This window comes from Ptychodera flava, chromosome 8, assembly GCF_041260155.1.
Source record: "Ptychodera flava strain L36383 chromosome 8, AS_Pfla_20210202, whole genome shotgun sequence".
Classification (NCBI taxonomy): Eukaryota; Metazoa; Hemichordata; class Enteropneusta; family Ptychoderidae; genus Ptychodera; species Ptychodera flava.
The window spans coordinates 30,144,007-30,159,503 of NC_091935.1; the positions used below are offsets into that span (position 1 = coordinate 30,144,007).

At 36.9% G+C, this 15,497-nt stretch overlaps 1 protein-coding gene across 1 annotated transcript; it reads left to right on the forward strand.

The window, feature by feature from the left end:
* Positions 1-1,174: 1,174 nt before the first annotated feature.
* On the forward strand, positions 1,175-15,236 carry LOC139139014 (peptidylprolyl isomerase domain and WD repeat-containing protein 1-like). The gene is made up of 16 exons (XM_070707701.1): positions 1,175-1,375; positions 3,789-3,891; positions 5,631-5,731; positions 6,148-6,243; positions 7,030-7,117; positions 7,444-7,546; positions 7,796-7,939; positions 8,559-8,633; positions 9,058-9,232; positions 9,628-9,725; positions 10,149-10,348; positions 10,604-10,670; positions 11,495-11,577; positions 12,418-12,530; positions 13,056-13,207; positions 13,790-15,236. Exons 1-16 carry the CDS (start codon positions 1,246-1,248, stop codon positions 13,931-13,933), a joined length of 1,872 nt encoding a protein of 623 aa, XP_070563802.1. The 5' UTR covers positions 1,175-1,245; the 3' UTR covers positions 13,934-15,236.
* Positions 15,237-15,497: the final 261 nt, after the last annotated feature.

Genomic DNA, 15,497 nt, shown 5'->3' on the forward strand with positions numbered 1-15,497 from the left:
CCCCATTGAACCAGAAACCCTCATGTTTATTGCACTGTAGAGGTAAGCAGGAGGGTAGTTTTTGGCTGTCTTGTATAATTTATTGAAACTCATTATTATTCCCGGGGAGAAATACATTGTTTGCCCGCACAGTAAAGAAGCGTATCATCCGCACAACCGCAGACAGCAGAGGGAACTGTCAATGGCACAACGCAAAAACAGTCGATCTATTTACGGGATAGATTCAGTGCCATGCAGTCCAAAAATGAAATCATTGTGCAGTCCTCGATAATCACATGCATTTCAATTTCACATATGATTGTTGCATCTTCCTTTGTCTCCGTTTGAATAACAACTTAGTAAATACGTTTTGCGCTGTTTTAGAACGTTTTATCAAGTGTGAAAGATCGTCTTGATCACGTGACTTTCAAACATTTATTTATGGACGCCGTATACACGGAAAATTACATCAACGATTGTTATTCTAGGATTTTCTTCCTTCGCAACTGTCGGAGATGACGGATTCTCCATTATACGCCTTCCCTAAACAGGAAAGGCTTCGGAAAGCTCTAGGTATTAGCTGGTCCGACAAAGAAAGTCTTCGAGCATATAGCGCATGGACCCGCGCTTTTGTACAGATCAATTACCGTCAGTCGAAAGCAGTTCATTGTTGACGACAAATGCATGCGAATTCACCTTGCCATGGAGCTATTATTAACTCTTTGAGTGCTGTAATTTTTTTCTGAAATTTCAGTGCAACATTTACCAATTTTCGTGGATTTTCTGTATTTTTTAATAATTTTGGACCAGATGGACATAACTTTTTGTCGGCTACAGTTTCTGATCAAATTTTGAGAAAAATCTGGAACAATTGTGTGTATCTGAAAAAAATTGTATGGATTATATTTTATAAAGGCGACAAAAATAGCGCTGATCGCAAATGACGTCATTAATATGCATTAATAGATAAAATATTAGTCAACATTTACCACATAAACGACGAAAATAAAACCTGCTTGTGTTACAATGCTATTAAAAGTTACGCTAATTCGTAAGAATTTATGACTCGGACTACAAGCTGCAGCAACAGCCGCACATGCAACAACAAAATTTGTCCGAATTTTAGGCAGCGTTGTCCGATGTTGCGCGCTTGCAACTATATTCAGTAACAAACCTGATAGTCTATGAAAACGCGAGAAACTTTTCCAAGTTTTGTTTTTGTAGAGCATTATGGGAAAGCTTGTAAAAATGTGACGTCATAACAAAATGGCCGCGTCCATGGCTGGTGTGAAACGCTCGGTCGACGACAAAGATGATGGAACTGGGCAAGAAAGCTCGGAAGATGAGATGATCGGACCTATGCCCACGTTAGCGGCCAAACCGAAGAAGCGGAAAGGTACGTCCTAACTGTAAATGATACAGAGGGCAAAGCGTATGCACAGTTTAATGTTACCCGCGCCTAGGAAGCCGTACTACAACGTTGTGTCATTCAATGTCTTGTACTGCAGTCTGTAGAAGCAGGGAAGCAGCGCTGTGTACGCTACCTCCATTGTACAAGCGAGATCCACCTCCATGATCGTGCATATGTTATATTGTTGATTGATTTTGGTTAAAGACGCGGCTACAGTTTGCACGTCGGCATCACAGACACTGGGAGAGTAAAGCATTGCCAATTGAAAGTTGCTGTTCATAGCATGGAGGTAGTACTACCTCCATGTTCATAGTGAACCCAACAGCCCGAGTGCCTGTGGTCAGCATCTTGCAGTATTACAATATGTTGTCATTGTGACAGTGATATTTCAAAGTGGTAAACCCTCCTAGCACATACGTAGGACTAGCTGTCTACAAGGAAGTACTACCTCTATATGGGAAATTCTTTATTCCACATCATGATTGAACGAGGATACCGCGACATTGGCACTATAGGCATTATCGGATAATATTATCTAAGTTATCTAAGTTAGAGTCTAATATTAGACGAGTGGGGAAGGGGCAGATGCCCGACATGCTGTTTTATCGGATAATATCCGATAAAATCGATAATATCGTCTAAAATCTAAGTTAGAGTCTAATATTAGACGAGTGAGGAAGAGGCAGATGCCCGACATGCTGTTTTATCGGATAATATCCGATAAAATCGATAATATCGTTTAAAATCTAAGTTAGAGTCTAATATTAGACGAGTGGGGAAGGGGCAGATGCCAGACAGGCTCTTTTATTGGTGATATATTGGCCACTTCACTACTAGCTGCAAAATTGTAGCTCTACGGTGAGGGGGTCGGTGAGTTTCGGTTTTTGCGACCTCGCTCACCAGTAGAGCTACAATGCCGAAGGCCCTGTAGCACAGACACGTCGATCGCGTTCCATAAACATTGAGCATGTTTCTGGGAGCCGCCATTACCGGAAGTTGGTAATGGCGGCTCCAAGAAATGTTTTTTGAACGCGATCGACGTATTTGAACTAATACCAAACCCCATACACGACAAGGTTAGTGTAGTATAGTATTTAATCTTCAGTAGTGACAAATCAGTATGGCCAAAGGCAGTAAATATATGGGATTTTACATCAAAATGCCATACCATGTGCGGCGTGCTTATTTTGTATGCTACAGAGCCTTTGGCATTGTAGCTCTACTGGTGAGCGAGGTCGCAACAACCAAAACTCACCGACCGCCTCACCGTAGAGCTACAATTTTGCAGCTACTTCACTACCTGTCTAACATTAGACTCTAACTTAGATTTTAGACGATATTATCGATTTTATCCGATAATATCCGATAAAACAGCATGTCGGACATCAGCCATACCTCACTCGTCTAATATTAGACACTAAAATCTAAGTTAGAGTCTAATATTAGACGAAGGGGCAGATGCCCGACATGCTGTTTTATCGGATAATATCCGATAAAATCGATAATATCGTCTAAAATCTAAGTTAGAGTCTAATAAGAGACGAGTGGGGTCGAGGCAGATGCCCGACATGCAGTTTTATCGGATAATATCCGATAAAATCGATAATATCGTCCAAAATCTAAGTTAGAGTCTAATATAAGACGAAGGGACAGATGCCCGACATGCTGTTTTATCGGATAATATCTGATAAAATCGATAATATTGTCTAAAATCTAAGTTAGAGTCTAATATTAGAAGCAGATGGGTTGAAAATTCTAAAAACGCTGTTTTATCGGATAAAATCGATAATATTATCCCTGTTAGATCACTTTGGTCTCATGTTCCTGGAACTCTCTAACTTAGAAATTTTAGACGATATTATCCGATAATAAAGAAAAAACCTATGTCGCGCCTTCATGGATTGAACTGCCTGCTGCGACCCCCATTTTATTTATAAGCTCTAGGGGTCCTAGTAGTGCATGCTTCTCTCCCAAGGACCAAATGCAAAATTAGCACCTTGTGATCAAATAGAATCAAGAATACAGAGAAAGGTCTTGACACTTTATTTTACGACCATTTCGCAAACAGTTCTCTCTTGGATCAAACCTTAGAAGGCAAGCAAATATAATCACCACTGTACAACAAAAACATTACAAAAAGCAAAAAAAGAAACGAAAGCTTGAAGTATCAAACATATTATTTCTATCATCCACAAGATTTCTGAATTATACGGGAAATCCTTTGGTTTTGATATCTAGTATAATCATCTGATCATTTTGTTCAGTACCAAAAACCCAAAGTACTATAGTTCTTTACATCCAGCTCATGCAAACACAACCAAATCGTCCCAAAACTATATAATCACTTAACCAGCCCTTCAAGTGTTATACTAATTAACAAATATTATTTTTATTGCAGTTTTGGAATATGAACATGTATATTTGAATAATTTGCCCAGTGCGGAAACATATGAAAGAAGTTACATGCATCGTGATGTCATCACTCACGTAGCTGTTACAAAGTAAGACTATTAAAATATGGACTTTGGTGTTGTGAAAATTGCCAGGGATTTGTTATTGATTCAAAATTCGATGTTCAACCCTCAAGTATTTTTTGGAGGGATGGAGGAAATTGCTGATCGTGCTTTTCCAATGTACACAACAACAACCATTGTGTCACTCTTTTCAGCATTAGAATAAGTACTGCTGGATGCAGTATTAAAAAATACCGCAATTATACGGTGTCGCTCAAATTTGATCAGAATTGGTAAATACCAGTATGGGTTAAAGGGATATAGTCGTCGGAACTGCGCTCAAAGGTCGTATGGGACCCATACGACCCGTGGCAACAATGTATTCAAGGCACAATGGTGATTGATGACAGTTAAAACATGTTTATCATAATCTATCATCGTATAATTTAAATGTTGCAGCTCTGATGATGAGATGCATCTTGATATCGTGCAAGAAATACATTGTTTGTAAACAAGAAACTCGCACAGGCGCAGTTCCGACGACTATATCCCTTTAATATGATCAACAATAAATGTTGTTTCTATCTGTTCAGTGGAGGAAAATTCTATTTTGATGTTATGACAATGATTTCTGCACAGTACGACCAGAAAAACAACAAGAAATATTTAACCCTTTCACCACCATGGTTTGTCCCAAATCAATTGTTTTCTATGGTAAGGTTGGACCTGTATACAGGGAACTGGGGGTGAAAGGCTTAAACCAGAAAAACAAGAATGACAAAAGTAATTAAGGTCTGAAACTTTAGGTACTGGAGGTCAACTTTAGCAACATGCATAGCAGAAACAAGCCCCTCTTAGTTTGAGTATAGACGGTCTTCCCTCCCTCTACTGTCTATGGTTGCAGCTGGTCTGTTAATATGTAACAGTTCATAAACAATGACAGGAAATGATTCAAGATCAGTGGAGTTGGCCTGTTTCTTACTGGCCTGCACATTTGCAGGATTTCACTTTTTCTTACCTCATTTGCACATTTTTGACACTGATGTGTTCATTTGAACAAATTCACATCTCAATCCCTACATCTACCTGTACGCCAAATACTGAGACGGTAGCTTTGGCGGTATGGGAGCCTTTGTGTGTGACGGACATACATCCGCACATACCCACAAATATACAGACATACAGACGCCACTCAGACTCATCATATAAGCTCTTTTTGGTATCTATATATAAAACCAAATATGAGCTAAAAAACTGTATGATGTCTTCTCAAAATATGACAAAATGACAGAAATATGTCTCAAGTTTATACTCTTTAAAGGTTTTGTTTCACAGCTTTGTTTTCTATATGGTTTCAGTCGGCAATATAGACATTGACCAGCTTTGACAACATGTCATAATGACCGATCGGCAGATCGTCCATGTAGCCGACACGAACACGAAGTGTCTGTTACCGGCTACCAAAAACTATGAAAAATAGTAAAGAATGAGCTACAAAATCACTATCTGTTTTAAGTTGCAGGTAGAATAAGTCTGTGCCTTTGTAAAAAATACTATAAAAATAGTAGAAAGTGAAGAACCAGCTGAAAGTTAGTTGAGGAGACCTTGACCGCATATCATTTGCATCTCATTGTCGGCTACATGGATTGTGTGCCGACCGATCTACTAAATTTCACATCGGAGCCTCTTGTGTCTTTCATTGTAGTGTATTTACATGCTGTTTAATATTGCAAATGTACTGACCTCTGATCATTTATTTTGCTGTAAATTTCTAATTCATCTGTCAGAACACAGTTTGTAATCACTGCAAGTGTGGATGGATTTGTCAAGTTTTGGAAGAAGCAGGACCATGGCATTGAATTTGTCAAACTCTTCAGAGCTCATCTGGGTGAGTTAGCCATATACATTGATTTTCATACATGCATGAAAGACTATCTGCAGTATTTTCAAATGGGTGTCCTTGGGTAGTCACCTATACATACAAAATGGAATGAAAAGGTTAAATTTGACCCAATGTATCCCCTTTTGTTTATGATAACACCAACTGTAACACTGATTTATCAGTGGAGTAAAAGCTGTTATTTGAGACACCTCTTTGGTAATGTCAGATTAAAAGATGTTATCTTAATCTCAATGCAACAGCATAAATTCATCAAAATTGAAATCTTCTTGCTCAGATGCGTACAGTGCTCCATCTTCAAATCATTATGCAAGCATTAAAGTTTGTTATGAACTAAAGATATACAGTTTACATTGTGGCATGTCTTAAAGATAAGATTTTATTTATTTTCCATTTTTTCACAGGTACTATTCGGTGTATAGCAGTCAGTTCAGATGGTCTCTTCCTTTGCACAATAGCGGAAGACAAAGCTCTCAAAGTGTTTGACATCGTCAGTTTTGGTGAGTGCATCAATTGTATCATCAGTTTGTGTCAACATTTTCATCATTTAATGTGTATAGACATATGATGACTCTCAACGAATAGGATCACGAGCAGCTGTCATTTTAACACAAAATGCACCAGATTTTTCAATTATTGATGAAGATGCCACTCTTGATATTATTTCAACCATTTTGCTGTCAAGATCGTAATGTAAGAGGAAATTCGTTGTCTTCCATTGAAACACAACTTGTTGAGCTGTCTGGACCCAATACGTGTACGCTGTCCTTTCCTCTTTCTACATCAATGGAATACTGTAAAACACTTTGAATTATCTGCACGCCTTTTTAGCATTTTTGGATTCATTGCAATTATCAAGTCTTTAATGTAGCTAAAAAGACATCCTTACCATAGTAGGTGTTGGGAAAAGTTTAAAATTAATGAATTGACAAACTTAGTGAAATTCACAAAAAGAGGATGCCAGGTAAAATTAAAATTTTATAAAAAGGCAGGTGAGTATGTGACACTTACCAAGTAATACCTACATGCCATGAGAATGGAATTTCACTGATGCGTAGGTTGGAGTTCATCATTTTGGCATTTACTCCAGTGAACATGACCAGAGTTGTGATTTGACAGCTGACAGCAAAGTCAATAAAGATAACTTCCACCTCAAAAGAAAAAATGACATCAAATCTGTGTTAATTTACTAAAACAGAACATAAGTAACTTTTAATAAGAAAGTAGTTACACTAAAATACAGTTATAGTGAAGCTAGACATGCCATTTTCTATTATATCTCTTAGATATGATCAATATGATGAAATTGCCGTATGTCCCGCAGTGTTGTGAGTGGATATACTCACCAGGGGATCCTCTCTTTGCCGTTGCCTGGTGAGTTTGTAGCTTTCTTTATACAGAACCTTTTTGAGATGTTTCTCACCTCAGTTCAATATTTTAAACTTTTTTGTGTGTGTTGCTGGGTTTTTTTTCAGTAGTGTTTTTCATGTTGGTAGTGTAGCACCAACTCTTTCAGATATGATGGAATTATGCAAACATGTAAGTTTTATTCGTATTGCGCCCAGGCACATTCTACCTTCAAGGAGTTTTACGGTGCTGTCTCCTTTGTGGTGATATAAAATTTTGGCTTGAGTATTTTATAACTATGAATTGTACCAGTGTTAGTTTATATTTAATAACTCTGTGCATTGTCCATGCAGTTCCAATGAGAAAGGGGAAGTATTCATTTACGACGGAAACGGAGACAACACACCGCTTCACACACTGGATAAGATCCATTCCAAGCCATTGACTTTCATGAAGGTAAGTCAGTGCACAGACATACCTTATTGGTCCGTATTCTCTTGACAGTCCTTTGCTAACAGCCTCACAGGGAAACAGACACTAGTACCTTACAATGCATCAATAAGTTATCTTGTGGCTATGTTTAACCCCTTTGATTAAAATTTATTTGAGATCGTGGATTCTATGAGTATGAGTCATGTGCTGCTTTATGCCATGTTCAACGTATCGTAAATCCAATTATTTGTCATGATTTTTCTGGTTTCACAGTACAATCCATTATTTGATGTGATGTTATCAGCCGACACATCTGGTATGCTTGAATATTGGACTGGACCAAAATACAACTATGCATTTCCAAAAAATGTCAACTTCAAGTTCAAGACAGATACAGACCTCTATGAATTTGCCAAGGTAGAATACCATTGAATTAACCTGGATATATCAGTGGATGGTGTTTTTTATGACTTTTCCAATATTGTCACTCAATTATTGAATTATTGTGCAATTCAACCCTTGATGAAACTGGTGTTTGCATCAATGTCACCAATCTGCTAGTTCATCTCTGAATGTTGTTCATGTACCTTTTGAGTCTGCAAGTAGCAAATACAATTAAAAGTTGGTCAGTCATTGCTTTAAACTACAGGAAGGCCGGTACAAGTACCATGCCTCAAAAACAGGATTGAGCAAAGAACTTGCAGTTATATCATTCTGTTCAAGTAAACTGATTATGATTGACCCTTAACCCCTGACCTCGGAGGGGTCGCTGTCCTTGGCCTCCTTCATTCCCAAGGAATATTCAACAAGTCAAACACATTTGAGACACTGAAAAGTTGGCACTCTTTTATCCAGGAATACGAGTCTATGAAGTGTCAAAATAATACAATGTTACAATAATTAAAAGTCATACTGTAATTTTCGGATTAAGATGTAAGTTTACCACCAGATGGCAAAAATTTATCACCAGATGGAATTTGACCTAATTGTGTGAAATATGTGATGGCTAATTCTTGTGTCTATTTTTCTATTTCAGAGTAAAACAGTACCAACTACTTTGTCATTCTCACCAGATGGCAAAACATTCGCAACCATGGCAATGGACAGAAAAGTAAGGCATTGTATCTATTATTGAGCAACATTATTTTAAAGAAATTAGAATATGTAATTAAAAGTAATACCTCAAAGTGATGTAAGCAGTAAATTCAATGTGGCGTTGAAGACTATGCATAACTTTGGGTTTTTTTTGCAGATTACAGGAATGACGACAAAGTGAGGCTTGTTTTCAACTTTTCCACAGTCTTCATTCACCACTCTTTTTGTTGATACAGTCATTACAGTTGAGCTACTTTACTTTGGAGGTCAAATTTAGGATGTAATGATGAGTCTAATTGATGAGTCTTCATTCAAGAGCCTATTTTATCAATCCTGTCACATTACATATTGTATGCAAGAGTGTGGAGCCAATGCAAAGAAAGAAGTGTTCTCCAGACCGCAGTCAGGTTATGAAAAGTCAATTTCTCTTTCTGTTGTAGGTTCGAGTGTTTCGATTTTTGACCGGCAAACTCACAAAAGTTCTTGATGAGTCACTGCAAAGGTTTACAGAGCTACAACAAATGAAACAACAGCTACCTGACATGGAATTTGGACGTCGAATGGCCCAGGAACGTGACTTGGAAAAATCTGGCAGTCTGAAATGGGCCAACGTCGGTGAGTGTAGAAGTAGTAGAAGTGTGGTCAGTGGGGAGGGATTTCTAAACACCAGTGAATGAACCCTGCTTATAGGCAACCAGTCAGAATAGCTGAATGATAAGATCTACGGAATTTCAACATCCGACCTACAAGGTGTCTGTGAAATCATAGAAACCTGTAATAAGCCAGATCGGATGAGTACAGCACAATAAATTGAATTCTAACCATGAAGGTTTATTGTGAGTGTTGGTAATAAACTTGAACTGAAGCTAATCACAAGTGGAAATGTAGTTCACTCAGTGTCCTTATTTTATCCAAATATTCAATAGTTATATATTTTTCTCCATATTTATGGATTAGTCACAATGTCTTTATACTGTTTCTCACAATTATTGCTGTAAATATTTTTGCAGTCTTTGATCAGAGTGGTCACTTCATCATGTACGCCACCATGCTGGGAATCAAGGTCATCAACCTGCATACAAATAGATGTACACTTAACCTCGGCAAGGTAGGTCAAGGTGTTTCCCCAAGATATTGCAATGTATTCAATAGCGTTTATCTTTCGCACTGTATAGTGGTATTTCACCCTTTCACCACCATGGTTTGGTCCAAAGCTATTGTTATCAATGGTGATTGTGGACCTGATTACTGGGAACCGGGGGTGAGCTCTTCAAGTGTGTGAGTCGTCATAAATATCAGTCCTGTTCATTTTCAAATGTATGATCAATGCAAGCATCAGTGAAGCTTGTTATATAAATTCAAATGGTGGTACAAATATAAAACTGAAAATAATTTTTAATTTATGCTTCACAATCAGTCATAACTTGCTGATTAATAAGATACTTAAGACGATTAAAATCTGTCAGAACATTAGATTATTAAAAAAATCCTCTTTGTCCATTCATGGTATTTGTCAAATTTCTCTTTTCAGCCAGAAAATAACAGGTTTCTTCACCTATCCCTCTTCCAAGGGCGGATCACAAAAAACAAAGCGGCAGAGACGCTAGAAATGAAAGCTTCAGAAAATCCACTCCTTCAAAACGTCTCAGATGATCCGACGCTCTTCTGTACAGCTTTTAAGAAAAACAGATTTTTTATGTTCACAAAGAGATTACCAGAGGATACAAAGAGGTTGGTAGTCAGGTTTTTTAAAGGATTTTTTTGTTTTTCGTCCAACTTTACCTTTGAAATGTGTCACCGCTGAACTAAAATTCACTACTGAAAAAGGGCCTGAAAGTTTCTTCAAAAAAACAAATCATTGAATGGAAAAAAAGATCAAAAAATACCAAATAGTATTGTAAAATTTATAAATGTTTGTGTTAAAAGTTCATAGTGTCACTGAGAGATACATTGTTTACTTACACTTTGAGTTTGTTCAACTTGCAGCGCTGACTCTGAACGTGACGTTTTCAATGAAAAACCTTCCAAAGAAGAAGTGATGGCAGCCACACAGGTGAGAAGTTGGAATATGGAGCTTGACCTTTGAACTGTCAAAACATTGGCAGAACCTTGTCTGTCTTCCGTGGCCAAGTTTGACAACTCCAAGTTAGGAAAAATTAGTTGTATAAAGCCAGTCATCTTCTTAGGAGTGTATTGCCAATGATCTTTTTTGAGTTTTATGTAATATCGTTTATTTATGTTTTAGAAGACAGTTCACAGTACTCAACAAAATCATGCTGTAGTAGAGATATTCTGTTTATAGCAGGCATTACACGTTGAAGTCAGTATGCGCCTCGAAATTGAAAGATTTAAACTTTTGCCCAAACTGTCCTCGGGGAAGCTTTAAACGATTCCCTTTTAAATTAAGAATAAAAATCAAGGGTCATCGCACAAAATTTGGTAACAGAGAAACAAATTACCCAATGCTTAACCACACTTGACATTCAAAATTATGGGGTATTTACCTGTGTTAGAGCTTTGGGGAAAATAAAGTTTTCAATTTTCACAAAAATAAGCCGGTGAAAAGTTCTTTTACCCAATTGGCTTCAAAATGAAGCTCAACAAGTGGTAGACAAAAAAAGTGTCATGAAAGTTTTAGAGTCCAAATATCTGTCTCAGAGGTGCATTCTACCTTAAATAATTTGTCTGGTTGTGGAAGAACAACTTTGAGTGCTTTATTAGAAAGACACACAAAACCTAGTGAGGATGGTGACTCTGTTTGCCAAACGAAGCTCTTCCTTTCAGCCACTAGTATAGCACAAAAGTCTAACACAGCTGTCTGTCCTTCTTATACCTCAATTGTCATTTACTGAATGAGTTTTGTTGGTGCTCTTACAGAATCCAATTTCACAGAGGATATCAGAAAACGCCATCATACACACATCAATGGGAGATATGCATATCAAATTATTCCCAGTTGAGTAAGTAGCTCTGAGGCAGTAAATAATACTGCTTCATCTATGTAGACTTCATTAGTGTTCAAGGGACAAAGTCACTCACTATCTTTTGACATTATTTTGGCAATGTATTAAAGTTTCATGTCACCAACTATTCATGTTGGTCTGCTGACCTAAACATTCTAAATTGTCAGTCGTCAGATCTCTACGCCTTCCCAGTCTCCTTGTGGATACAGCAATAAATGTGTCAGTGACATAATTTATGGTATATGAATTATGCCATCAGTGTATTTACATGTTATGTGTGTACGCAAGATGTGAGTTGATCATTAATGATTCTATATGATTCAGTGAGCAGAACAACATGACTAATTTTCACAAGAAACAAAAATCAATGTAAATAATTTGAAAAGATTGAGACTATCCCTTTTAATGTAGGTTCTTACTCAGCATTGAAATTTATCATCGATGGAAGAATAACAATGATATCACAGCCTATTTGTGAATGTCTTTTTGTTGTTGTTATTGATTTTAACCGCATACACTCATCATTTGGTTGAAATCTGCGTTATGATCCTTGAAGTAGAGAGACAACTCATCCTGGAAGACTGAAGAAAACTTGACCCGTTCTAAACAATTTTACCAATCACCATAATCCTAGGGGAACAAGTTGGTTCATAAAGCTGAGGAAGACCCCTTAAGAAAACCCGATTGTTTCCGTGATGAAAAGTGGGGCTAGTGTTCGTTTGGTGCCACTCCTGTCCTTCAAATGTTGAGCACCTTTTTTCAACCTCTGTACGTAATCTGAGTGACTAATGTTTGTCATTTACTTACAATAACTAACTTCTTTATTTATATTGACAGATGTCCAAAGACCGTTGAAAATTTTTGTGTCCACAGCAAAAGCGGTTACTACAATGGACACATTTTCCACCGTGTTATAAAACAGTTTATGATTCAGACAGGTGACCCCTTAGGTGAGTTAATAATTGTTTAAATCTTTTGAAGTAAAAGACACCCTAGGACATTTAATTAAAGTAAATCTCATTACATTGTCTTTACAGGCAAAAAGCTATTTGAAATTTATTAAAAGTAGTATTTTTTGTTAACTGTAATCTTTGTGTGTGCAAAATATAAAAGTTCATATCCTAGTTAGGTCTGTGAAATATTAACCTGTGTGTGCAAAATATAAAAGTTCATATCCTAGTTAGGTCTGTGAAATATTAACCTGTCTGATGTTTCAATATAACTTCTTTTGTTTGATGTTTCAATGTAACTTTTCTTGTCATTCTGCCATCATTGATTTAACATTTACTTATCGTGATTCCATTGTAAAACTTTTGTTTCAAACCATCAGTGTAGAGAAGTTAATAAATAATCATCACAGAGTGACTCATAAATAAACAATAAAAACAATAATTGAATTTCATAAATATTGTCATTAAATCTTCAAGTTTAGAATTTCAGAATTGAGAATTTATTCAATGTCTTTCTACTCCTAGGTACTGGAACAGGCGGTGAATCAATATGGGGAGGGGAGTTTGAAGATGAATTTCGTCCGAATCTTCGACACGATCGGCCGTATACAGTCAGTATGGCAAATGCCGGTCCCGATTCCAATGGATCACAGTTCTTTATTACCGTAGTGCCAAGTGTAAGTTTTTTCTCATTAGCCGTTTTAAACATTAGTCAACTGTAGAACCCAAATTGAGGCTATGGTTAAATTGTATCCTGTACATAGTGTCCAACAAGATATCATATAAGTCAATAGTGATTGGCTGGTACACACTTTGTTCCCTCAGAGATATCATCATGTATTCCTCCTTTGACCCAGTTTATGTCTTGATAAGAATTCTGAAATGAAATGTTAATCTTTGCAGTATGACTGAATACTCAGTGTACGCAAAGTCCAATGCTAAATTCGTTTTTCAAATATTTATTCTTATTTATGTCAATGTGGTGTTTGCAGGGTTTATATTCATAAAAGGATGATTTCCATTCTGCTAGTTATTCAAAACTTTGAATGTCTACGCAAACCACCAATGCTAGTCTTGAATGTAGTTGTGCCCCCAAAGCTCTGTGGACTACCACACAGACAGCATACAGCATAGGACTGTGAAAAGCGTTTTTAACTCTGCAACTTTGTTTACTTGTCAATAAACATTATTATCCCACAGTAATCGATCACTGAAGCAAGACAAATGACAAGCTAACTTTTTTCTTACTGTTTTCTCAGTCCTGGTTAGACAACAAACACACAGTGTTTGGTCGCGTCGTCAAGGGAATGGAAGTTGCTCAGAAAATCAGCGAAGTCAAGACCAATCCCAAGACTGATAAACCGTACGATGATATCAGAATTATCAGCATATCTATCAAATAGGTGCTCCAGTATCAAGCTTAAGATGTCATCAGCCCAGAATGAAATCTTAGGTTTTCATGTCTCTAACAGCTCCCACTGGTCACCATGTGGCTTTTCTTCACAGCAAAATGGAACATTGACTTTAATAAAAGGGATAACTCATCTGCAAGTGGACTGCCGGGAATGTCATAATTGTAGATTTTAACCCTGTAAAACACCATGGTTTGGCCCTAAGCTATTACTTTTTCAATGGTGCTTTCAGACACGTGAAAAGAGAAAGCAGCAAACAGGTTGGTTAAGCAAGTTCACAGCTTGAAATTGAAAGACTTAAGCTTTCACCCGCAATATCTTCAAGGAAAATTTAAACTATTCCTTTTCAAATCAAGAATAATAAAAATCAATTAACCCTGTTGGAGAAACAAAATTTTCAATTTTCACAAAAATGAGCTTGTGAACACTCCGTTTACTCCGTGAGCTGCAAACTGAAGCCCAACAAGACTGTGGTGGACCAGGAATTATTTGTAAAAGTTTGAGTGTCTCAATATCTGTCCCTAATGCACATTCAAGATGGAAACAGATCCAGACAGATTGGGTGAAAGAATAAAATGTATATATTGATGGAAAATGTTCCTATGACTAATGTAAATGAGACAAGTTGTGATTAAATAAACCAACCATTTAAAACATTGTGCATTATTTGAGATTAAACAATAGGTTATTTCATAGGAAATGTTTTTAATATCAAACACATTGTGAAATGTATCTATCTAAAAGTTTCAAATTTTGTGTAATATGTTGAATTCCTAGGAAAACTTCCAATTTGTAAAATCATGTCAATACTGCCCTGTAGTTTCATATACAAATGCAGTGATAAGCCAGACATTACATCCCTACATTAGTGATACAACTGTTAAAACAGTACGTCTGTTATTTAATAATTTGGTCATAACAGGTAAAAAATTTTGCCCTTTTGTGTATTTGCAAAGTGGTTTGTCAGTTTCTTTTTCAAGTATGTCAGTTTTGTTTCACAATCACTGCCTTGAAAGAAGTATTTTCTAAATAGCTTTGAATTCTATCGAATAAAGATTTTGTACTCAGGTTTTGACAAGATACAATCATTGACCAGATGGCACTGCTTGGAACCAAAGATATCTGTTTGGAAAGAAAGCTTCCAATTTTGCTACACAGTGGAGCAGAAGTGAGGTTTTGATGACGCAGATGTCATTTCTAAGAAAGGAGTTTGTGAGAAAGACCAAACTCTACCCTTTACAGGTATTTTTTATAATAAAGTCACAGTGTGTTCTGTGTCATTTTGTAAAAATCATTCACTCTGGTATGTTCACAGCAGTACCTTCACTCACATAAGAGAGTGTATCATGGTTTTGTTGGCTAAGTCAAGCTCGTATTTTGCACAGACCCATGAATTTTAATGCTTCTATTCTACTGAGCAGGTGAACAGGCGAACAACATTGCAGGACACAATGCAGGAAATAGCTTTTTAATAATATGGATACCTGATGGGTTCGCACTGTCCACATGGATCAGACCACAACTTTTATTAGAATCTTTGTCCAGGACTTTTTTA

Bases quoted from the DNA above. Each gene is read 5' to 3' on its own strand.
- LOC139139014 (XM_070707701.1), top strand. From the start codon at position 1,246: ATGGCCGCGTCCATGGCTGGTGTGAAACGCTCGGTCGACGACAAAGAT. The intron at 7,118-7,443 runs GTGAGTTTGTAG...TTGTCCATGCAG, and splicing joins CCTCTCTTTGCCGTTGCCTG to TTCCAATGAGAAAGGGGAAG. The intron at 12,531-13,055 runs GTGAGTTAATAA...TTCTACTCCTAG, and splicing joins TCAGACAGGTGACCCCTTAG to GTACTGGAACAGGCGGTGAA.